The sequence below is a fragment of the Myotis lucifugus genome, unplaced genomic scaffold (genome assembly GCF_000147115.1).
Source record: "Myotis lucifugus unplaced genomic scaffold, Myoluc2.0 scaffold_319, whole genome shotgun sequence".
Taxonomy (NCBI): Eukaryota; Metazoa; Chordata; class Mammalia; order Chiroptera; family Vespertilionidae; genus Myotis; species Myotis lucifugus.
This window is the reverse complement of record NW_005871367.1, coordinates 80,400-106,001: the sequence shown is the minus strand read 5'-3', so window position 1 is coordinate 106,001 and position 25,602 is coordinate 80,400. Positions and strand designations below refer to the sequence as shown.

General features: G+C 47.2%; 1 protein-coding gene and 1 pseudogene across 3 annotated transcripts in view; one reads left to right on the top strand and one right to left on the bottom strand.

Annotated features, from left to right (window-relative positions):
- Window positions 1-284: 284 nt before the first annotated feature.
- The window catches only part of CTDSPL (CTD small phosphatase like), a 78,709-nt gene continuing 53,391 nt past the window's right edge, over window positions 285-25,602 (top strand). For all 3 annotated transcript variants that reach the window (XM_023764148.1, XM_023764150.1, XM_023764149.1), the window contains exon 1: window positions 285-365. In XM_023764148.1, coding sequence (XP_023619916.1) covers window positions 296-365 — 70 coding nt within the window. In that variant the 5' untranslated portion in view covers window positions 285-295. The remainder of the gene's footprint in view (window positions 366-25,602) is intronic.
- On the bottom strand, window positions 5,118-5,563 carry LOC111828281 (annotated as a pseudogene).

Here is a 25,602-nt window from a genome sequence, read left to right as displayed (position 1 = left end):
GTTTTCTCTGTGCTCTTCTGCGCTGTTTAAATTGTTTGCATGAACATGGGTCACGTTAACAATTCCAGCGAAACTTTCTAAAGAGCTTGGCAGTAGCAAGAAGATGAGAGGGTGTTAGGGGAAGGGAGTGTCAAAGCATTTTTCTTGCATGATGGCGGAGAGCTTGAAGTCTACAAGAAAAGAAGGAATTATCAACCGAGTTAATCCTCTAGAAGGCTTGGAAGGCACACAACATTAGCCTTAAGGGGACAGGACAACATATTTTTCCAGAAAGAAGGAAAGGATCATTGGAGGCATGCAAAAGTTCACAGCCGAAGAGAAGGGAAAATACGAATGTTCATCACTCAGTGTGTTCGTGAAACGAGGTAAGATCATTTGCCATGAGTGGAAAGTGGTAAGGGTCTCCAATAGAATTGGCAGTAAGATTGGGGTTCAGCGGGGTGTGGACAGCTGAGCTGACCTGGGTGCCTTCCTGTGTCAGGGAGCCCCATGGTATGCTGGGCAGTTTTCCTCTAGTCGGCACCAGGCTTAGCGGAGCTTCAGAGGGCAGGTTAAATAATTGGCCTCAGAATCCAGGACGCTTGGCAGGAAAGTGAAATCGAAAGAGAACCAATGACTGGATATTTAGTTGGAATCTGGACACCCAAGAAGTCAGAAGACGGGTGTCCATGGTCAAAGTGGGGTCTCAGAGCTTGCCGTGTGATAGGAGTCCTGGGGGACGTGAAGGGCTGCCAGGTGGCCGCGGGCGTACAGGAATGGGCAAAGAAGTTGCGGGGTCAGCGGGTGGGGATACTGGGAGGTTCAGTTGTCTTCCTCTCAGATGGCAGCATTTCCCAGGATGATGACAGGAATTCTTTGGGAGAAGAAGATATTGAGGCAGGTACCATGAGATTGGCTTCAAGGAGAGAAAGAAAGCTAACTCCTCAGAGACTGCTTGGTGAAGAGAGGGGTAGGGTCTTGGCCTGGAGCCACTGCGGGATAGCAAGGAGGTTACTGACCTCAGGCCGGGACCCTGGGCTCCCCACCAGGCAGAGGAGCAGAGCAAGATTTGCACTACAGGCGGCTGGCAGGAGGAAAGGTCCAGAAAAGCAGAAGGAGCCCGGCCGGCATGGCTCAGTGGTTGAGCATTGACCTACGAACCAAAAGGTCACAGTTCAATTCCTGGTCAGGGCACACACCCAGGTTGCGGGCCTGATCCCCAGTGTGGGACTTTGCAGGAGGTAGCTGATCAATGATTCTCTCTCATTGTTGATGTTTCTATCTCTCTCTCCCTCTCCCTTCCTCTCTGAAATCAATAAAAATACATATTTTTTAAAAAGCAAAGGAGAAGGAATGCTCTGAAGAAGCCTTTCAGCAAAGGGACGAGAGGTATGGGGTGCAGAGGAGTTGGTTAAAAAACATGAGAAAGGGGTTCTTAAGAGAAACAGACTAGTGAGAGGAAGGGTTAAGCCACCAAGGGATGGAGATTGGTTTGCTGGCTTCCCAAAGGAAATGCTGAACTGTATGTTTCTCTTTCTTATCACCGAGCAGTATCAGCTCACTGCAGAGAGAACAGAAACTACAGATAAGCGGAAAACAAAAACAAGTAGAACTGAAAGAACCATAACAACCACCCAGATCCCAGGGTCCTGGAGCTTTGCCACTGACATGTTCTCCCCTCCTGTTCCCACTGCCACAGATGCAGGTCAAGGCCACATCATCTCTAGAATAGGCTTGTCCCCTGGGTCACAGATGTCTCCCTGGCTGAGTCACCAGGCCTGCCCCTCCCACTTTTCCCATCCTGCATAGGTCACCCAGCCATCTTCCCAAAACACCACTTTCCATTGTCGCTCCATCGCCTCCCTGTTCTTCAAGGGCTTCTGTAACCTGGAACCATCTTCCCTCCCCACCCGTGTTTTCAAACCTTTTCCTTTACTCAGACCTACTTTACTTCCCTCCCAACTCACTCCCCCTACACCCTCACACCTGGTCTCTCCCCTCGCTCTGATGCCTGGCCTATCAGCATGACCACCCCAATCCAGATTCTCCCCATGGTCAAGGCCCAGTGCCCTACTCCAGCCCACACTGACTGATCGTTGCCCTTCCGGGTACTCACCTGGCCACTCCTTTTAGGACCTCATCAGTTCTGTTTACGTAACAACTCAGGTGTGGTGAGGGTACTTAGGTAGGAGGCGCAGGATTCAGAGCTGGGGGGGACTTAGTCCCCTGATCTTCCTGGTGGGGTGCCTAAGGCTCACAGAGGCCAAGGGATGTCCCCAGTGTCCACCGCAAGCTATTCATAGAACTGAGACTAGAACCTTGGTTCTCAGGCCTGCAAGCTACTTGTTGAAGTGAATATTGCTTTTAAAGCACAGCTTTTCTCTGATGCCTGACCTGAAACCCCAGAGACGCAGAGCAATGGGTCAACTGTGTTTAGAATACAACGGAATTGCCTGGGGTGATTTCTAAAAAATCTAGACTTCTAAGCCCCAATAGTGGGAAACCGTGATTCAGAAGGTCCAGGGTAGGACTTGAGTGTCTGCATTTAAAAACAAAACAAAACGCCCGGCGGTGGCTCAGTGGTTGTGTCCACCTATGAACACAGAGGTCACAGTTGGAGGCAGCCCATCAATGATTCTCTGTCATCATTGATGTTCCTATCTCTCCCTCTCCTTCCCTCTCTGAAATCAATAAAAATATATTTAAAACAAAACAAAAAAATCTCCCTGAATGATCCTGATAGAGGGAGCCCGGAGATCGGCCTTTGAGACATAGAGCTCAGACCTTTGGTTTTGCTTCCTTTTTGAGTTCCCTGACGCTGGCCCTGTGGACACTATGTTTTTCTGAAGCTTCGCGTCTCAGGAGCAGGCCAGGGTTACCCCACCTTCACTTCCCATCCAGAATGTAGCAGCACCAGCTCAGTGCTGCAGCCCATGTACCTCCTCGGGCAGGACTGGCCTGGGTCCAAGCTGCTGTCTTTCCCAGGAGCAAAATTATTTTCCCAGGTACTTTGGGGCATTCCTTGGCAATATATCGAGTGTAGTGGAACTGTTGGCAACACTCCATTTGCCAAGGTGTTTCTGAGCACCTTCCGTAGCGTGGATGCCCAGCCTCTGGGGCCTGCCAACTGCCCAGGCCACAGGACACCCAAGTAAACCAAAGCCAAGCATGTGCCCAGAGCTCTCCAGCCCCCTGCACACAGAGCCCTGGACCAGGATGGCAAGGAGCAGAGGCAGTTCGCATTGTGATTAGGGTGCGACTCTGGACACACCGCCTGCCTGGGTTTGTATCTCCGTTCCGCCATTTCTAGCTGCATGACCTTTGACATCCTTTTGCCTCTGTTTGCTCATCTATAAAGTGAGGCTAAAAATTAAAGACATCATATAATTATATTATGAAAATGAAAATAATTCTGGTCACAGGATGGTTATGAGGATAACAAATAAATGCATGGAAAGCATTTGAAATCGTGTTTGGCTCATAGTAAGTGCCGAAAAAGGGATTGCAATTAATATAATTATTTCATAAAAAAACTGGAATGAATTTATGAGGCTCTAAAGAGGTGACTCATTGCTCTGCACAGTTATCGGTCTGCAAATTAGCAATTCCCTCCTCGTTGCAGGAGCATGGATCGGAGGAATAACGAACATGTAGTAATAACTCCTCGGAATGCTTCCGGAACCTCTGAGGACAATTAAAATATGCTAGGCATTTTCTAGCAGGAAGGTCAAGCCTTGCATACTTGAAGAAATACACAGAAGTTCGGCATTCTGGTGCTTTGATAAGGTGGCAGTTACATAACGGGCTGCAACCACGCAGACAAGCAGAGCCGCGGGTGGGAGAGCGGCTGCTCTTGAAAGATGTGTTGCTGCTGGAGTGAGGGGTGTGATGGATGACGGGACAGGGCAGCAGCTGCAGCCTTCATCAAGACTGACTCTGGGAGATCCGTGCCTGCCCTGTGCCAGTTTGGGGGGGGGGGCACGTGTTGGCTCGACAGCAGGAAAAAGAGCTCCCGACATTTACTGTCAGGCTAACACCAATGGGAGGTATGAAAGTGTGACTTGTGTTGGCCATGATGCCAGTGTTTTCTCCTTGGTTGTGTTCTTAAGCTAAAAGTAAGATTGCATCCGTCTCTAAAGTGGCACAAAGCTGAATTCATCTCTGAAATCATGTGTTTTATCAAACTTTTCTGTAAAAAGCTCAACGTGTAGCCCGGCTCACATGGCTCAGTGGTTGAACGTCTGCCTATAAACCAAGAGGTCCCGGTTCGATTCCCAGTCAGGGCACATGCCCGGGTTGCAGGCTAGATGCCCAGTGAGGGGTGTGCAGGAGGCAGCTGATCAAAGACTCTCAGCATTGATGTTTCTATCTCTCTCTCCCTCTCCCTTCCTCTCTGAAATCAATAAAAATAATATATTAAAAACACAACAACAACTCAACTTGTAGAGTTGCCAAAGCATCACCATCCTGTGTCACCTCGCCAAGTTAACCTTGCTCGCTGCTGCAGACTTAGTGGTGCCATACCTCAGATTCCAAGCACAGGAGGGCCCCAGAAGGGTGTGAGAAGGCAGGTTCCAATGGCTTATTTCTGTTGGGGTGGGAGATGCTAGTCCAGTGGTTCTCAACCTTCCTAATGCCGCGACCCTTTAATACAGTTCCTCATGTTGTGGTGACCCCCAACCATAAAATTATTTTCGTTGCTACTTCATAACTGTAATTTTGCTATTGTTATGAATCGTCATGTAAATATCTGATATGCAGGATGTATTTTCGTTCTTACAGATTGAACATAATTAAAAGCATAGTGATTAATCACAAAAACAATATGTAATTATATATGTGTTTTCCGATGGTCTTAGGCGACCCCTGTGAAAGGGTCGTTCGACCCCCAAAGGGGTCTCAACCCACAGGTTGAGAACCGCTGATATATGTGTTTTCCGATGGTCTTAGGTGAACCCTGTGAAAGGGTCGTTCGACCCCCAAAGGGGTCGCGACCCACAGGTTGGCAACCCACAAGTTGAAAATCGCTGTGCTAGTCCATGAGCACCTAGCAAGGGATCTCTGGTGCTAGCCACTAAACTGCTTCTTAGACAGCCCTGTTTGAATTGTGCAAGATTTCTTTTTTTTTTCCTTTTTTTTTTTTTGATCAATACAAAAGTTTATTTAACAAAAGTTCAATGTGAAAATGGACTGGACTCTATTTTTATATTGTAGTAAAACAGGTGCTATGGAGAGGGGACATGTGGAAGCAGTTGATTTCTCTGGTAACTATAGCCATTCTTCATACTCGTTCCAAGGCTTCTAACATGATGATACTATTTCCTCGTATTACCACCATTCCAATATTGTTCTGTTGCCCACCAGTTGCCATCTCCACACATTCATCTATCACAAGATTCATAAAGGGATCAAATCCCCGTAATATTCCTTGGACATGTCTGCCACCATTTAATTTCAATGACAACTTCTTGTCCATACATTTTTTTAACTCGGGAGGGTGAGCTTTGCTCATGGTGGCCAAGCGAGCTCAAAGATACTTCCAAACGGAATTCGGGGCCGCTCTGGCGCTCCCGCGGTAGGCCCGGCGTTTCTGCGCAAGATTTCTTTAAAAGAGGACTGACTGCCTGATGTAACTAGACTGCTTGGTGTTTGTCACCACTTAAGGCTCAAACTTCTAGAGACCAGCAAGCCATTTTGTTTCTGGAACCATCGTTAGGCCAGCCATCATCTTCATCTCCTAGGAGGAGCCAGAATAGTTCATTTATTGCCCAAACTTCTTGGAGATGATGCTCAAACCAGGGTTCTTTAGATCCATGGATGGGGAGGGTGCTAGAGGGGGCTGCCGCCAGCCAGGCCAGGCTGAACACATTGGCTCTGCCTCAGACGCGGTAGCTTGCTGTTTGCCTTCGCAAGAAGTTGCTGTGAGCCCCTGGAAACGGATGAAGCCAGGAAAACCTTGTTGGATTGAAATCCATAATCTTACCTCCAGGTCTCTTACAAGAAATACTTTTTTTAAATATTTACAATGAGAACAGAAGGTGAGATGGATATATTCTTTTTTATTGCTGCCTCTCTAAGCAACATGAAGATTAGAATGCTGGTTCAATGGCTGGGTGGCAGGCAGGAGCCAGGAGGCCCTAACTAGCTACAACTTTTTTTTTTATGAACGTAATACCTCCTTGACACAGAAGATGGACCACACAGCTCTGTACAGGAAGGAGGACGACTGAAGTCTCACTGAGTGCATGTGTGTAAGGCATTCTTCGGAATATCAAACTTGGAAATGTTTTATCATCAAGTTTTTTAGAAGTGAGTATTTGAGAACAAGAAGGAGACCCCGTAAAATAAAAGTACAACTAACTTAAATTATTTTTAAATATAATAGAAAGGATGTAGAACAAAATCAGTGCGTTTCCAAAGATAAAGTGAAAAGAGGAAGGGCGACAATAGAGACGAAATAATAAGTAAAAATGTTAAATGGCATGTCTAGGAGTTTCAATATCTTGATGAATAGGAGTTCTATGGTGAAAGAGCACAGAAAATAGAGAAAAGGAAATTATCAAGGAAATAATAAAAGAAACATTTCAAATGAAGGTCAAAACTCCCTGTATTAAAAAGTGCTTTAAATCTAAAGCCCAGCCTCATGAATGGAAACACACACACACACACACACACACACACACACACACACACCATACCAAGGCATTTTATCATCAACATTTAAAACTCCAGAAACAGTGAATGATAAAAGCTTGGAGGGGGAAAACTCGTCACAAATAAATGAATGAAAATCAGAATGATGTCAGAGTTCTTAACTTCAATACTGGAAGCTAAAAGATAATAGAACAAAGTCAACAAAATTCTAGGAGAAAATGATTTTCTTTCTAGAACTTGATACTCGGCTGAACTTTCAATCAAGTGTGAGCCTAGAACAGAGACATTTTTAAGTCAGCAAGAACACAAAATTTTGCTTCCTGCAGATCCTTTTCTAGGAAACAACCAGAACAAATACTTGAAGGAGAGGAGAAGAGAATTCAGAAAGCAGGAGCCAACACAGGAAAACAGGCTGGAGAAGCCCAATGTGTATGAAATAGGCCCAGTTACTGTGGAGGCCACAGATTATCTGACACAATTGGCCATTTGGAAAGTAATATTTATACATAGTGATAGTTCAGATAGAGTGTTTGGAAAAAATTCAAGTGTAAGGGCACAGGAAAATAAACGAAATAAATATCGAGTGTTAATTCCAAGGAAAAAATATACAAGGGGGGAAAAAAGCAGAGTAAACTCCTTGGCTTTTTGGTGAACAGTCCTTTATCATCATAACATAAGGAATGAGGAAATGTGAGAGGTGGTATAAAAAGCTAAAATCTAAACCATTATAACAGGCAGTTTATTAATGAAGGATAAATCAGTAAACCAAGAAATGGCATTATTAACATATTACTTGGTTAAAAAGCGCTGAAAGCATTGAAAGTGTTTCCCTCAGGGCAGTGTTTTATTATTATTATCATTTATTTCAGTATTTTTGAGCAATTTTATTTAAAACCTGATTTTGTTTTCTTTGATAAAAATGAAAATTCATTTTAAAATCATATAAAAGGTCAGAATTTTGACCGTCAATGGGAAGCGCAAGCCTGTGTCATCTAGCAAGCTTTAGCCACCACCGGCTTCACCATCGTGGTGGATGGTGGCACACGATCAACGTCGTGATCAAATCTAGACTCTCTGTCTCCGGGTTCTTTGTCACAGGATATATCCTCCCTGTCCTTTGGCAGGTGACTGGGCTGTCTCCTGCCAGAGTCATACCAAGTTTCAGATGAGGTTAGGAGGCTGAGCAGGGGTGCATGCCTCACAACAGGAAGGGAGGAAGGAGGAAGGAAGGAAAGAAGAAGAAGAAGATGCCTGCATGGATGGATTTAGAAAACAATTTGCCACTTTGCTATTGAGAAATTCTATCTGAAGTGCACCCACCAGCTGACTATGGCATCAGGTGACGATTTTGCTTCTTCTCCATCTGAAGCTTGCTGGCGTGACTCAACAGGGTGTCTCTAGGCCAGCCCCAGGAAGCAGAATTAACCAGTGGGCAGACCAGGCTGTCCCATTCCTACCCCTGCTCCCAGGTTGGAGTTGAGGTGCTGTCATATGAAAGGTTCCAGGCTGGTCCAACCCAGTGATCAGTATAGAGCACATAGAGTGGACCAGATTCCCCTCCATCCTCACCCCTCACCCCGGGGGTGACCTTCTCTCCAGCCGTCACCACTGCTGACTGCTGACTGCAGCTCAGCCTTGTCATAAGTCTGGGCCCACCTCCGTCCACACTAATCCATGTCTGGGCTCACTGTGTCTGGTTGGGATTGGACCACCCAGGTCATGGCAGTCCTCAAGCAGCCATTCACTTCTCTAGACCCTACTTCTGTTGGCCAGCGCTCTCTGAAAGGAGTGATTGTACAGGGAAGAGCCTTTCTAATCCTCCACACAGGTGTGCAGGGCACCAGGCCAGACGCAAACGAGGATGCAGCTGCTTGTGTAGACTGGCCTGCATTGAAGCCCAGGCTGTCCCCTATTCCAGGCCGTTTTATAGTGGAAACTGTTGTACCAGCTCCTAGTTGGGGAGGACCCTTATACTTTCAATTAGTTGTAATTTAGCCTGTTTATGGAACTGTTTTCCTTTGAAAAGAAAAGGATCTTTTATTTTTTAGGTAGTGAGCCATTTTTTAAAATCTGTTTTATTACAAAAGCATGTTTATTATATGTTTATAATAGATTGAAGCAATACAAAAAATGTTAGTAAAAGGATAGTGTATATGTATGTATGTAATACAACTTTGTACACTATATTATGTGTGTACATACATATAACATACATGTGTACACACATGTATTTCACAAACAACTATAACTATACATGTTATTGTTCAACAAAAATGAGACTTTTACCTACAAAATGGAACTTGTTTTTTCTGTTTACATGTTATATATAGATATATCTTTTCATATATAGGTCCGTCTCATTCTCAGAAATATTCTTTATACAGATACACTTTGATTTATATCGCTTCCCTACTGTTGGACATTTAGATTCTCCCAGGCTTTTGATATTATTAATGGTGCAATAACACCCTTAACTCTGAAGTCAGTCAGCCTTAGTTCAGATTCCAGATACCCCCTTTACTTACTTTGTGTCCTTTAGCAAGTTATTTAAACTCTCTGTGCCTCTGTTTCCTGACCTGTAAAATGGGGATAAAATTGTCCTCGCAATATCCCTATGAAAAAAAAGCTAAGTAAAATAATATGTGTATACATATAACGCACTTAGCATGTTCTAACAATGATAACTATCAGCTTTGAGTACTTACTGTTAGCCAGGCATTATGCAGGTAAACAAATACCACACTGTTTTTATGTGTTAGCCTTATAGCATATTTTTAATATCTGTAAAGGCAAGTACCACATCATCATTATTAAAATGACATTAGCTATTCCTGTTCATTTACTCCTCCAGGTAAATTTTTAAGTCAACTTTCCACCTACTTCCCATCAATATGACAAGTGTTGTTTTTTTAAATGCAGTTGGCATTTTCAAGGGTGTCTCTACTCCTGAAGGTTGCCAGAGTAGGATGACCCTTGAACTTGAATCAGACAGAACTGGGTGTTCATGTGGTGTCCCGCCAAAGCCACAGGACCATGGGAAGGCCATTTAAATGCTCTGAGCACCTGTAGCTTGCCTACCTGTGAAATGGGAGGGACGGTCCTTCCAGGAGTGGGGGGGGATGCCGTGAGAAAGCCCTGCAGATGCGTTTATTTAGCGCCTGACGCTAAATACACGTGCTTGCTTCGGAGGCAAGTATTTTTTACTTTATCTTCAGGTCCTTCGTCATCAGCCCCATTTCCAGTGGCAACGCTAAGATGATCTTCAGTGAAAAGAGTTTATGTCAGAGCAAGAGCCGCAGTGTGCGAGCCGGGTGAAGTCGAAGGCCCCTGCTTCCTGTGCCAGGCGAGCTGAACATTGCCGACCAGGGCAGATTAGCCAAAGGGAGGGAGGGGAATGGGGACAGACATCGTCCATCCCCTGGTGCCGGCATGTGCCGCCGGCCATGGAGTGGACTTCCTGCCGCAGGATACGACTGACCTTTGGAGAGTCACTGTCCGGGTGAGGCTGCCCTTTCTCGGGACAGAGCACAGCTGTTGTTTAGATGTCAGAGGCTGGTTTACTAACTTTGGCAGTCAGCTTGGGATGTGAGCCGTTTGGAAAACAGTCTGCTCTTAGGTTTAAGGAAGGCCGGGATGAAGGGAATCTTTGTTTTGTGTTACCAGCAGGTTGTTTGGTAACCCTCCTCAGAACAAAAATGAACACTTAGCAGCAGCTTTAGAAAGTATTAAGAGAACTCATAAAAGTCAGAGCAGATGTGCAGGAGAAGGTCACACTTCCAGGCCTCTCTGGGGGACTATTTCTGGACTAACAAGTCCAACGAATGTGTTAACTCAGGTTGAGATTTTCTTACGCAAATATTGACTCGGTCTCCATCTTTGCAGTTAACTCCCCAACGTGAATGTGTTCTTTCAGGAACACGTGCCTATGTGTTTTCTTTCCTCCCGCCTAATAGTTTGCCCACCCTTCATTTTGAACTCTTAGCAGGTGAGTTTTTAATGGTCGGTTCTGAATTCTTTTCCTAGGTCTGAAAAATGCTTAGAGGGATGAATTTAACCGTTCCTTCATTTTCCCGGTGGCATAATTGTGGAGAAGGAGAGAGAAGAGACAGACACTTGACTCCAGGACATCCTGGCAGCATGTAAATGACTCTCAGTCTTAGATCAGATTGCATAAAAATAACTTCATGCCCACTATTCGATATTAAAGAAAAACGGAGGACAGATTTTGTTGATTCCTCCCACCCTTTTTTTTTAACAACCCAGTTCACATGATATTTTAATTACCATTAATTTAAAAACATGTGTTTTAAAGTTTATATGAACTCATGTGTAAACTGCTACCTGGCTAATTTTTAGTATAAAAATGACTAAAATGTATGACAAATATACTATATACTTACTTCACCTTCATTCTTGAAGGATCTTTTCACCGGATATAGAATTCTGGGTTGAAGTTTTTTTCTAGATGCATCTTCTGGCTTCAGTGGTCCCCAGAGTTTCTGTTAGCTTTATGTAATGTTATCATTTCTCTCTGGCTGCTTTCAAGGTTTTGTTATTTTTATATTTGTTTTTCTTTGTATTTATCCTGCTTGTCGTTCATTGAGATTCTTGAACTTGTAAAGATAGATTTTATACCAGATTTGAAGAATTGTCAAGCCATTATTTCTTCAGATTTTTTTCTACCCCATCCTCTTTCTTCTCCTTCTGGGACTACAGTTACACTCATGGTAGACTTTTTTATTTGTCCTAAAAGCCTAAGATTCTGTGCAGGTTTTTTTCCCCAATCTATTTTTTCTCTCAGTTCTTTAAGTTACATCATATCCTCTTCACTCTGTTCAGCTCATCCAGTTATTTTCTTGGGGGAAAGTTTTACTTGTTGTTGCTGTTGTTTTTTAGTTCTAGAACTTCCCATTGGTGTTCTTTTATCATTTCTATTTCTCTGCCACCGTGCAGGCCACCACATGCATACATGGGTCAGGAGTCAGCCGGAAAGCTAGGCAGAAGTTTTACAGAATTTGAGGCTCTTTCTCTCTGACTCTATTTTCTGGGATTCCCTCTTCACTGTCTGTTTCACATATCCTTTCATGCCATTGAGCATAATTATAATAGCTGCTTAAACATTCTTCTCTGCTAACGGCTGCATCTGGGTTACCTTGGGATCATTATTGTCTTTTTTCTTGAGGGTAAGTTGCACTTTTCCTATCTCTTTGCTTCATTTTTATTGTACTTTGAACATGGCACTATTATGTTATGGAGACTCTGGAGAGGTTCATTTGGGAGCAGGGTGAGTTGTTGTTTATTTTGGGTTTTGCCTTCGCCAGCAATTAGCTTACACCACAAACTCTGTCTCTTGGGCAGCACCTCAGTTCTGGGCTCGGTTATTTTTTCCTTCTCTGGGTTGCTCAGAGGCCACCGCATGCACACACGGTTCAGGAGTCCGCTGGGAATCTAGGCAGAGGTTTTTACAAAGAATCTGAGGCTCTTTCTTTCTGACTCTATACTTTCTGGGATTCCCTCTTCACTTTCTAGTGGCTGTGGTTGTCCCGAAATCTGTCCCCCAGGTATGCATGCTTTCTATTGGCGTTTCAGCCACCCAGCGTGGCACCAACTGCAGCCTGCTCCCCCGAGTTAGACCAAGCAGGTCTCCAAGGTCCCCCTGGCCCTAGCGTACTCTCATCAGACGGCTGCTTGAAAAACCTGTTGCCCAGATTGAATGTTTCCTCCTTGCCATGTGATTTTGCTCTGCTGGCCAACTCTTTCTTTATAAAGTCTGGATTGTACCGTTAGATCCTGTGCAAGATTCCATGTTCAGAACTCCTAAACCATAGCTGTGTGGGAATCTTCTTTTTCACAGAGCTGTAACCTTGCAAGCTATTGAACGTCCACATTATGAAGAAAATGACTGTGCTGTTAAGTTAGAGGAGGGTCACAGGGGAGGCCTCATAGCGCTTGTCTCACATGGAATCTCATGTCACAGATGAGCCTGGATAGTCCAAACCCGAAATGAGACTCTTGGCAGAATGCTTATATCATTCTGGTCATTCCCACATGCAAGGAAATGAAATCTTAAAATTGTATCACACAACACAATGTCTTTTGTTAAAAAAGAGAATCTATGACTGTGTGAGTTTTTAATAATGGCTTTATTGTTATCTCTAATGTACTAAGTATTTTCATCTTTGATCCAGGGAGGCGGGGGAAAGTCTGAAACAATATATTGAACCATTGGGTGAGTGATGAAAAAGTCACTCTTCGTCTGTAAGCGTCCAAGTCTAGCTGGACGTCTGTGTCAGAGTGAAGACAAGATGCTGGAAACAGTGTTATTCTCAGGTCCCTGGGGTGATATGCTGAGGAAGCTGTGTGATTTGGGAGGAGAAACAGAAAGAGGGGTAGCCCAGAGCACCCCCATTAGGAAGTTTGCCGTTGCCGTGCTGGTTTGGTGACCGGCTCAGACCCAGTTCCAGAGACACAAGCTTGATCCCTTATGGAGGGCGGCTGGGTATGCTGACAGCTCTGTGGCAGAGAAAACATGTTCCTTAGCATTCCATTCACTTTTCATCTTAGTGGGGAGAGAAACCATGTCCCGACCTCATCAAAACCATTTGAATGAGCACCAAGCCACACGTCTCCAAGTGTCTCATGTATTTGCGGCCTGTGAATTGGACAACGATGCCTCGTCTTCAGATTTCTTGGTGGAATGAGTCCAGGTTAATGTCAGAACCCCCAGGGCCTTTTACAAAGAGGGTCTTCTCTCAGGCCACTGCAGTGAGAGGGGTCTCGGATCCGAGCCTCCAGCCCGAGGCCCCGCTGAGGGAGGATGGTGCTTTCCTGGACTGGGAGACGAGGGGGCCACATCAGAGACTCTGCCATCTTAGAAATATTTCACTGAAATGCGTGCTTTCTGGTTGTTAGCAAACAGCATGCTTTGAAACCAGACACCCTGTCCAAGCAATAAAAACGATGTCTCAACTTCTGTCGTTAGCACACTTTCACCTTTCCTCAACTTCTTCATAAGGATTTTTTTCTTACGGCTATAAAAGGGACTGTAGAAATCTTAGAAATATACAACAGTGTAGAGACAAGAAAGTCATCCATAATATCGCAAATTAAGGATGCTAACCACTGTTCGCTTTCTATGATTTTTCGCCTTGCCTTTTTCATTTTGTTTACAGATGTATGTGCATAAATATCTAAGGGGGTCATGGGAAATGTGCTACATGTATAGTTTAACATGCCAGCTCTTTGTCACATAACAAGAATTTTTCCATAAGAAAAGATGAAGTACTGCCATTTGCAACAACACGGATGGGCATGATATTGTGAGAATATCATGCGAAGCAAAAGAAGTTAGAAAAAAGTTAATACCTTATGATTTCACTCATATGTGGGATATAAAACTGAAAGCAACAAATGAACAAATAAGAAAAACAAACCAACCAAAACTCATAGACAGATAGCAGAGGGAAGGGGGGTGAGGGGTGGAAAGGGTAAAGGGGTATCTGGTGATGGAAGAAGATTTGATTTTGAGCAGTGGGCACACAGTGCAATATACAGATGATGTATCATAGAATTGTATACTTGAAACCTATACAATATTATTAACCAATGTCACCCCAATAAATTTAATTTTTTAAAAATTTTGCCAGGGCCCAGCTGGCATGGCTCAGTGGTTGAGCATCGACCCATAAACCAGGAGGTCACAGTTCGATTCCCGGTCAGGGCTCACGCCAGGGTTACAGGTTCAATGCCCAGTGTGGGGTGTGCAGGAGGCAGCCGATCCTTGATTCTCTCTCATCATTATGTTTCTGTCTCTCTCTCCCTCTCCTTCCTCTCTGAAATAAAATATATATATTTTTTTTAATTTGCCATGTTTTATAAAACCCTTAGGGAATATTATACTTGATGACTACAGAATATTTATTGTATTTTGCAGGCATAACGCCATTTTAAAATAGTACCTTACTAGTAGACACATGGGCTGTTTCCAGCGTTCAGTTGTAAAAGTGGCAATATCCATGGTTTTAGGAGACACACTTCTGTGTCTGGGGAAGGTGGAGATGTGTGAGTTTGCCACGGTGCCTCTGCCCCTAACGAGCCTGTCTAGTCCTCTTCTCAGGGCCTCTGGCTTTCTGCGCGTGCTCCAGAGGGGACCTGGGTCCAGGTCGAAGGAGCAGAGAGGGCGTACTCAGACCCACCGATGGCCCCAGGGGTCACCTGTACCTGCGCTGCTCTTCCCGGAGGACAAGCAGGCTGTGGGGATGGGAGGTGAGCTCAGTGGACAAGCCCCCTGCTCCCAGTGTCCCTGTTAGGGCAGAAGGCCTAGCCCTTCCTCACTCTCTTCTTCAGAAAGAGGGACACTTCCTTCTGGGTTCCTGTTTGTCTTTGGTCTCAGGTCGATGGTCTCCTAACACAGGAGCTTCCCGTGGAGTGGCCTAATCATAATAGTAATAACAGTGGCCGGTATTTTATTAGGCATCTGCTAGGATCGGTCCAGCGCTTTACATGTAGCATCTCATTTAATTTGCAGGCCTCGTGTTCTGAGAGCAAGAGGTAGTGTTGCGCTGGGTAAATAGGTGACGTGCAGACCTCGGTTAGATTCCCAGCTTCACCATTTGCCGGCAGCTCTGTGACTGAGGCAGGATATCGGTGAGGCAGGCATTCAGCTGCAACCAGCAGAAAACCCACCCAGGAGTGACTTAAACAAGTAGGTGGTCACTTTTCAGACATAATGAGAATCCCGGAGGAGCCAGCCCAGGGCTCATACGATGCCGTGAGGGCCCGATCTCTGATCTTCCAACTGCACTCTCCTTAGCACAGGCTGTCATCCTCACGGGTCCCGGCGGATGCTGCATGTGAAGTCTCCTCTCTGAGTGACCCAGACAGGAAGAGGTAGAGGAGGAGACGCGGGGTGTGGCGGGGGAGTTCAGTCAGGAAAAGCAAAAGCTTCTTTGGAAACTCTCAGCTGACGTCTCACTGGCCAGACTTGGTCACATGGCCACCTACCTGGAAGGGACTCTGTGGGAGAAGTTTTGGCTGGGCACCTGGCCATCCCTAAAGAAATCAGGGTTCTGTTAGGAAGAGAGACAAGGGAATGCTTGATGGGTAAGCAGCCATCAGTGTCTGTATCAGCGAGCCACGTAATCTCTTTGAAGCTCAGTTATTCCGCCTGTAATCATTCCCCCCTATTCCAGCCAGCCTCTTTCAGTTCATAGGAGGTGTGCCCCGTTCGCCTCGGGGGGATGGGGGCTCCTCGTGAAGATCCCCGGGGACACGGGCAAACTCAGGCATGGGCGCAACGACACAGTCTGTTCCCCAAGGGCTTCTGTCCTTCCCAGCCGGCCTGTTGGCACCTCCTTGCTCAGGATGTGCCAGGAGCTCTGGGGACACCCCATCATGCCATCACTTTAGAATTGGGCATTCGTGGCTCCCTCCCCTCGGGAGTCCTCCAGGCGTGGAAGGCTGGTCTCTGCTCACTCCTCTCCCTTGCTTCTCCTCCTCTCTCTACTGCCTCACCCCAACTGTTGTCTGTGCTGCCACTGCTGCAGCTCACATCCAGCCCGCTCCCCAAAAAGAGACAATGGCTGCCCTAGCCGGTTTGGCTCAGTGGATAGAGCGTTGGCCTGTGGACTGAAAGATCCCAGGTTCGATTCCGGTCAAGGGCACATGCCCGAGTTGCAGGCTTGATCCCCCCCGCAGGGGGCATACAGGAGGCAGCTGATCCATGATTCTTTCTCATCATTGATGTTTCCATCTCTCTCTCTCCCTCTCCCTTCCTCTCTGAAATCAATAAAATATATTTTTTTAAAAAGAGAAACAATGTCTTAGGTTGGTCAGTTACCACCCAGTGAGGACCATCACAGTTGTCAGTCTTACTCCAGGCTACCCAGTGGTCACCAGCCATCCTGGAGCCCCAGGACACATTGTGGCTTCTTTCCTCAACAGAGACCAATGGCTGTGGCAAGTGCTAATGGACCCCAGATCCTTTCCAGTACCTTCCCTCAGAGAGTCTCGTGTGCACAGCACTACACAGGTTGGGGGAATGGGGAAGAGAGGGGGGAGAGGGGGCACCACCCACAATGAACATGGGAGTTGTTTTCCCTTTCCTTGAGGTTGAGGTACAGGTCCCGGGTGGGCCTGGGTTGTTGTTGAGACTGGGAGACAGTGGCGGGCTTCTTGTTGTCTGGCTGTTGGAGAACCAGCCTGGGCCACTGGTGTGCTAACACCGGGCCCAGGGGAGACTGGGGGTTCTATGAAGAGAATGAGGAGACGTGGGAAAGAGCCGCTGATCTGATGGCTAACATTCCTGAGAGGGATCTTGTCTTGTGGACAGGAAGCTGCTGGTCCCTACTTTCTTCTTCATTAGCATAATACTCTCCAGGTCCCTCCATGTTGTCTCAAAGGGTAAGAGATCCTTCGTTTTTTACAGCTGCATAGTATTCCATGGTGTAAATGTATAAAGTACTCATACAACTCAGCAAAAGGAAGACACACAACCCAATCAAAAAATGGGCAGAAGACCTACCATAGGACATACAAATGGCCAAGAGACCTATGAAAAAAATGCTCAGCATCACTAATCATCAGAGAGATGCGAATTAAAAAGACAATGTGGTACCACCTCACACCTGCCGGAATGGCTGCCATCAATAAATCAACAAACAACAAGTGCTGGCGAGGATGTGGAGAAAAAGGAACCCATCCTCACATCTTATTAGTAACTGCGATACCCCCGATACCACCGCACCCTCCTAACTGGGCTCCCTGCCTCTAGGCCTCCTCATTGTGCTCCCTGCATCTTTCCAGCATAATTTGCCCAAACGGGATGCAGCCCGATCACTCCCCTGTTGGGAAGGTTTCTGCGCCTCACCTCTGCCTAAAAGGTGGGGGAACCTTCCTCTGTGATTTCCCCCCCCCCCCACCTGCCTCTCTGAGTCTTGTTGCACTTTGTTCCGCCTCCAGCTCCAAGCATGAGGCCTCAGGAAACTTCTAGAGGCAGAATGAATAAAAACTAGGAAGCCGCACAAGAGCTCTCTGGTGTTTTTCATGTTGTAGTTAAATAGAGCTATCACGCTCCTGTCTGCGTGAGATCAATCCTTGATAGTCTTTTCACGGTTCTCTTGAAACAAGCCCATTATGCAAAGAACCGTGAAGCCTGCCCTACTTGGTAAAAGGGGCGAGGCTTATAGACGAGGTAAGGAAATTGAGAGGCAGGTACCGTTTTAATCTTCCCTGTTGAATGTGTAGGCCAGACCATGCCTACAAAAAGGGTCTATATCTATTGCTCCTTTTTTAGCCAGTCAGTCAGCTTTAAAAAGGCTTGGAAGAACACGTGATTTCTCTTTTACTATCCTGGAGGGTTTTTCCAGGCCTGGACGACACGTGGGTCAATGCACTGTTGCTATTTCTGTATGTCAGTGGAGTGCTAGTTCACCGACAGCCGGGGCCTGCTTGTCGGAACCGGAGGCTGGACGGAAGGACTTCCTCCTTCCCTCACTGGGCCACAGCTGGGCTTCCCTGCAGCACCACACGCATGTCCTCCTCCCCCATGTGTTTGTGTGCACATGCCTGCTGCGAGATGTTTTCTTCTGAGCTGGTCCCTTTGAAGTATGAGGACCCTGACCCTTGTCCAGGTGCGGCACACAGGAATGAACACAGTCGCCATTTGGGGAGCAGACTGTACCGTGGCTGGGTAGCTTCGAAATACGCAATCCGTGACCGTAAACAATCTCCAGCCGATTGGAAGGCCTATTCATGTTCAAGGTGTGAATCCCGCTTACTGGACAAGGAATCCCGGGTGAAATGGGGAGTGGAGGTGTATGGACCTGCACCCAGGGATTGAGGTCCCAGCCCAGCTCGGCAGCTCATCCACGGATTTCCCCCGGACACAGTTCCTTTCAAGTTACCCCTAAGCACAAGTCCGTTCGTTCCTGTGCAGGCTGTTTTCTGTTTGTCCCTCCAGATTCACGGTTCACCCTTCCCCACCCTGCCCTGTGCTCTCGCTGACCAGCGGGGACCCTGGGCAGGGGCTCCTCGCTTCCTGGCCCCATATGGTGCTCTTGGCCCAGGAGGGATTGGAGGAGGGAAGGAGGACACAGACAAAGGATTGAGTCTCCCGGCTCCTCCCTGTGGCATCACAGGTCCGGGCTGCTGGCAGGCAGCCCTCTCCACAGGGCACTGTCTCGGGGTTCCAGTAGCCTCTGCTCCCTCACCCCTTGGGTCCTAGGGGTGTAAACGTGACGCTGTTCTTGGTCTCAGAACACTGCGCTGCGGTTCCCCTACCCCTGCCCACTCCTCTCTAAATGGCCCCTTTATGAAACTCTCCTCAGATTACCCAGTTGGAGAGTGCCATCTGTTTCCTGCCAGAACCCCGGCGGAGATGGTTCCTAAGATCTTCTCCGGCTCCGAAAACAGATGCCCCCCCGAGGGGAGGAGCGGGTCCTTTGGGGCTCCCTGCGTGGCTCAGCAGGACCACGGGAGGGAGGTGGGAGGGGTGCGCTGCTGCAAATCGGATCCCCAGAGCCAGAGGCACTGGGTCGGCACAGACCGTCTGTATCGTCTGTATCCGGATTTCCGTCGAGTGCACAGGTGTGCTGCCCCACTGTGGGGGAGGGGAGGGAGCAAGGGATGTTCACACCCGCCGAGGCTGGGCTGTCACTCACTTCTTTTTGCCTCTGAGCTTCTAGTATTTCGGTCCTAACCCAGAACTTATAACAGCTCCCCTGGCCCACACAGGATTGTTATGAGGTGCAGAGGAAGGAGTCTGTGAAACCGCTTCGTTGAACATTAAAAAGGGCAAGAATTAAGAGAGTTGTCGTCATAAACAGCGTTTCCTATGGTGTAGGGGTCACAGGCAGGGCACAGCCCAGTGGGGGATTCCTCCTGCTCCTGTCCTCCCCCCCCCCTCCCGCAAAGAACCTGCTTTCTCTCTCTCTCTCCTGCCGGGCGCACTTGCTGAGACCTACATGGCTCCCAGGGTGTCAGTTTCAGGATCAAAGCCTGACCTCTGAGATACCAGAAGACGGGATCATGCCACCAAACGGCCCCGCAGCCTCTGACACCCCTGGAGTTCGGATCCTGACCGTGAGGGTCTTAGGTGGTCACATATGGCCCTTCTAAAAGCAGCAACTCTGAACTTAGGTCTAAGTGAGGATGAGGCGATGAAGAGCCTCCTTTTTTTATTATTTAAACAACTTTTATTAAAGTTATCACACGCCCTAGCCGGTTTAGCTCAGTGGATAGAGCATCAGCCTGTGAACTGAAAGGTCCCAGGTTCGATTCTGGTCAAGGGCATGTACCTCGGTTGCAGGCCGCGAGCCAATCCCCAGTAAAGGCCGTGCAGGCGGCAGCCAATCGATGATGTTCCTCTCTCGTCGATGTTTCTAGCTCTCTATCCCTCTCCCTTCCTCTCTCTCTAAAAAATAAACAAATAAAAACATTTTTTTAAAAGTTATCACAGACTTCTTGACATACAAGAAAAATACATTCTTGAAAGCTACATATCTCAAGTGCAACTTTCTCTTTAAAGAAAAAATAATAATAAAGGGACTTTAAGGACTTCAGTTATACTCACTCGGCACTGTCGATACTATGTCAGGCCACAAGCACACAGTCCCCAGGCCGCTCATCTGCAAGTTGAGGCTGGAGAAAGCCGGGAAGGGGTGGCGGCTGGGAGAGTGCACAGCATTACATGCACAAACTGATACTTCCATCCGTTAAACAACAAACAAACAGGAAAACCCTTTGCACATTTTGTGCTCACTCTTGCCAACAGAGATACACGGCTCCAGCACAGTAGGTCTGCCTGTGGGGAACGGGAGCAGCCTACAGGAAAATAAAGTCATGCATACGGGGCTTTTGTCCAGACAGTGTTCATCCTGTGCCAGGAGCTATTGCCTATGGTAAATCCGACCTTCTGCTCACACTTTTCTATGTTTGAAAAGAAACCTAAAAGAGCTTTCACCGTAAGTTTGCTGTGGTCTCCCCCACAGTCTTCAGTGTCGCCCCTAAACCACAAGCAGCTAATGGAACAGAAGGGACCTCTGTAGGGTCAGAGCACAAAAGCCGCCTGGAAACCACAGGAAAGGAGGGGTGCTGTGCGCCGCCCTCGCCCTCGAGGCTCAGTCTGGACGCCCAGCACCTGGCAGTGCCCGCCAGGTGGGCGAGCGTCCGTCACAACAGACGAGAGTATTCCAAACGCGGTTCTCTTTTGTTACAAAACACGGTGCCTGATGGAAAGTGGATGGATGGCAAATGCATGTAAACCTATCAGAAGAGCCTGCGAAAATGTTTCTTTTCATTTATCTTTATTGTTGAAAGTATTACACATGTCCCCCTTTTCTCCCCCGATAACCCCCCTCCTTCCCACTCCCACCCCCTCCCCAGGCCTTCGCCACACTATTGTCTGTGTCCATGGGTTCCTGCAGGAAATATTTTGAAGTATATACCCTCTCTTTTTTTGTGTGTGTGTTTCCTTTTCACCTCTTGTCATGGGTAATTTGTTTAAAAGATATTTGTATTGATTTTTAGAGTGAGAGGAAGGGAGAGGGAGAAAAAGAAACATCAATGCAATACTGAACATCAGTTGGCTGCCTCCTGCACGCCCCCTGCAGGAGATCGAGTCTGCAACCTGGGCATGTGCCCTAACCGGGAATCAAACCGGCAACCTTTCGGTGCCCGGGACGGTGCCCAGCCAACTAAGCCGGGCTTTGCAAAAGCGGTGTCACATGTCTACATAATCACACTTTACGGCAAACACACTGTAACATCCTTACCCCAGTTATTCTTTCCTTCATGCTGCATTTAATAGGATTTTTCCATGGTGATACATAGACTCTGTCACCGTCATTTTTAATGGCTGGGTAATATTTTATTGACAAAATATGCCCACACTTATTAGAATGACATTTAGGCTGCTTTCCATTTATCCCCCACTTATAAGTAATGCAGAAAGGAAAGTATTCGTGCTGCATAGAACGTCTTCATATTTTAAGTTAATCCCTTGGGATAGACTCAGGAAGTGGAATTACTGGGTGAAGGAATGTGTAAAGCTTCTGTGACTTGGTACAAATGACTAAATTGCTTTCCAAAAGGATAGTAACAATTTACACCTCCAGCAGTAGTGTGCTCTCATACCCACACTGTGTTCTGTAGCTCTTAATGGCCAGTTTAGTAGCTCACAAACGTTGATTTTATTTTTGCCTTTCTTGGATTAATCATGAGGTTGAAATTTTTCCAAGTTTGTTGGAGGTTCGTATATCTGTTTATTTTACTGTTGCAGATGGTTTGGGCTTTTCCATTTGTATGCAGCCTTTACCCAGTATTGATATTTAATCTTCATCATAATTCTGCAACTATTTTGTTTGTCCTTTAAATTTTTTTTTGAAGTGTTGCGCAAAGTGTTTTTCTTTCAAGAAACTGATACTGATTCGTTGGTGGTTTTATTTTGTTGGCTACATTAAAAAAATCAAGATATCTTGGTTCCCTTTGAGAAAGAAATTGTACAGCACGGGATGATGAAAAAGGCATCAGATTGAGGGCTTTGAAAGCAGGCAAAGCCAGCTTCCAGTCCCCGCCCAGGAGGTCCTGGCGGAGCACAGCAGTCAGCTCTCTGAGCCTCACTGTTTTCCTTTACGCCATGGAAATCATGACCCACCTTCCAGGTATGGGACTGGGATCGTGAATAAACAGTGGCATAGCGGGTGCCCAGTAAGCATGGGCACTCCTTGCCCTCCAGATCCTAGGCTGCCCCCGGCGGGCCGGGTGGCCGGTTAGAAGGAACAAGCCACAGTGCTCACCCCAGGCTGCCCGAGGCGTGCCCAACACCCTGGGGCTGGCTGTTTCCTTCCAGGCAGGAGGCCCCGGGACACAGCAGTGGCTGTGCTTCTTGCCCGTCGCTGGGAACAGTGGGGCTGTTGTTCTGGCGTATCTGGTAACCAGCTTCCTGTTTTTCCTGGTGGGGTGTTGTTCTTTTAAGCAGCAGAAGGGGGGCGGGGAAATAGTCCTGGGTGGGTAACCTCAGTTCTGTAATCCCTCCTGCGGCGAGAAAGCCCGGCCCTTTCCACCAGGGACTCTGTGATCAGGATCTTGGGCTCTGTGACCTTGAGCGGAGCCGTGACGAGGTCAGGTCCCACGAGTGGTCAGGAATGAAGGAAGGGACGGGGGAGTCACCATTACTTGGAATTCAGGCTTGTGGTGCCCCTCAACTGACGCTAATGGATTTTAAACGTATGCTGATTAAACATTAAGCTTCCATTTCCCACAAAGTGAATGCATCACACATCCCCATTCTCTTCACATTCTGGGAAGAAGGGCTGAGGCGGGCCCTGGAGCCAGACTGCCGAGATTCCAGTTGCAGCTCCCTTAGTAGCGGTGTGACTTTGGGCAAGTGGCTTACCCTGTCTAGGCTGCAGTTTCCTCCTCCGTACACTGGGAGGATAATAGTCAGTACTGCCCTGGCCAGTGTGGCTTGATAGAGTGTTGGCCTGCACACCAAAGGGTCACGGGTTCGATTCCCCGTCCAGGGCTTGTTACCTGGGTTGCAGGTTCAATCCCTGGCCCAGATTGGGGCACGCACCGGAGGTAACCAATCAATGCATCTCTCTCACATCAATGTTTCCCTCTCTTTCTCTCTCTCTCCTGCTCTCTTTCCCTCCCTCCCTTCCACTCTCTCTAAAAATCAATGGAAAAAATATACTCCGGAGAAGATTAACACACACACACACAAATAGTAAGTACCTATTAGGATTGTCGTGAGGTTTAAATGAGGTCTGGTGAGTAAGGTACTAAGAATTCCAGGCCACATAGTAACCATACGATAGTTAGCATACAATCTTAAGACTTGACTTGCAATACTCCACTTGAATCTGTGGTACTCAGAGGCTGGGCTGCATTTTAGTCAGAGAGCGAGAATTCAGTTTGAAGGTGATTTGGTGAAATAGCTCAGCTCATTACAACTAGATGGTATTTATGAAGAATGTGCATCGAGAACATGCTGTAGTCGATCTATTCCTAAAAAATTCGTTGCAAAATGTAATCTTTTCATTGGCTTTGTTTTTTAACATTCAGGGCTATATTCCCATGAAAGAGTTTGCTTGCTGCTGAAATAGATGTCCCTTTGTCCCAGGGAAACACACGGAGGCTGAATGGCTCCACAGAGTGAAGTGTGAGCTCACCACACGTGCACGTGGGCCGTGATGTCTGGGGGAGGCGAGCCTGGGCAGGTGAGCCGGTGGGTTACAGCTCTTCTCAGGCTCAGTGGTTGCAGGGTCGGGGCCCCTGCCCTGCCTTGTGTGCACAGGGCTTTGTGAGATGATGGTGTCGTCCCGTAGCTCCCGAGGGGGCTGGACAGATGCGGAACTCGGTGAGCACGTGGGTCCTCTGGATCACTGATCGCCTTGCTTCTTTCTAAACAGCTGACCACAGGGGACTGACGCGGCTTATTGCTGGACTCAGGAAATCAAAGCCAAGGGTGAGCCCTGGATGCGGTTTAGGTGGCGGCTGCATTCCCTCCTCTGCAGTGTGCCTTGCCGAGGTGACTGAATACGAAGAGCTTTACAAATCGAGGGGCCTCACAAACTTTTGGTGACACTTTGCAGTGTGAACTCTGAGCCTCGGCTGCAGGGTGGTGACGTCCCTTTTGTTACTCACCCGGAACTGGGAGTGAGTTCAGAGAAGGGCCAGCGAGATCCGGGCGGGCAGACCCTGAACAGTGAGGCCTTCATCGGGAGTGCAGATTAGCTGTTGCTGGGTCCAGCGAACATTCAATAAGAAGAAGCTTTGACAAATAACAGGAAAAAATAATGTTGGAGAAAATGTTTTTTTTAAAATCAGATTGCCAAAGCAGATGCAGATGCTCTTACTGGGAAGGGCAAGAGGAGCGTTAGCAGCAAGAATCCGGAAACTGTCCCGGCCAGGTGTGGCTCAGTGGTTGAGCGTCGACCTATGAACCAGGAGGTCACGGTTCGATTCCCGGTCATTACACATGCCCAGGTTGCAGGCTTGATCCCCCGTGTAGAGCGTGCAGGAGGCAAGCTGATCAATGATTCTCTCTCATCATTGATGTTTCTCTCTCACTCTCTTTCTTTCTCTCTGAAATCAATAAAAATATATATATTTTTAAAAAATCAGGAAATTGTCCAAACACCAGGATGGCAGGGATAACCCTTTCGGCAGCCAGAGGAAAGAGCAGGATTCGTATACGCTTACACGTCAAAAACTGTCATTCGGAGAACCTCTTCAGTTAATGAGTTGAGTATATTCATCGGTGATTTTAAAAGCACCTTAGTTTATGGTGTCTTAGGGGTGGGGGTACTTAACACACTCCCCCTCGGTAGGGTCCCAAAGTCACATGACTGTCCCAGCAGGGAAGGCCAGCTCCTTCCTGCGGTCAGCCCTGGCCACTCCTCCCTTCCTGGCAGATGTTTTCAGGCCTAAAATATAAGCTCTAAAATAGGGCTTTGTCATACCCACCTTTTTGGTGGTTTTGAAATAGTTCCTTTATAGGCTGCTTTGGTGTTAGAAGTCTCTGAGTAAGGTGGCCCCACAGTCAAGCACAAGTTGACTACACAAGGCAGAGGGCCCCTCCCACCCCATGTTCAGGTTGGGAAGAAGGGAAAAGATACTAGCCGAGGTCGGGGTTGGGGTGGTGGTGGTGGTGGTGGTGGTGTGTGTGTGTGTGTGTGTGTGTGAGTGATGATGGGGCTTTGGGAAGAGTTCGGTCTTTCATAGAAGGCAGAAATGTATTAGGAATCCAATGATCATTTCAAAGCAAGCCTAATCCTGTAAACAAGGGGACATTAACTACAGGATTTGTGAGCGAGCCTGGTAAATTAGTAACTCCCCCATTCCACAAATATTTATTAAACATTAACCACACAGGAGGCACTCTGTGATAAACCCTCACAAGTCCAGCTTGCTCCTTCCATTATCCCGTCTTCATCATTAGTGCATCGCCCCAACCCCCGCCCCAGT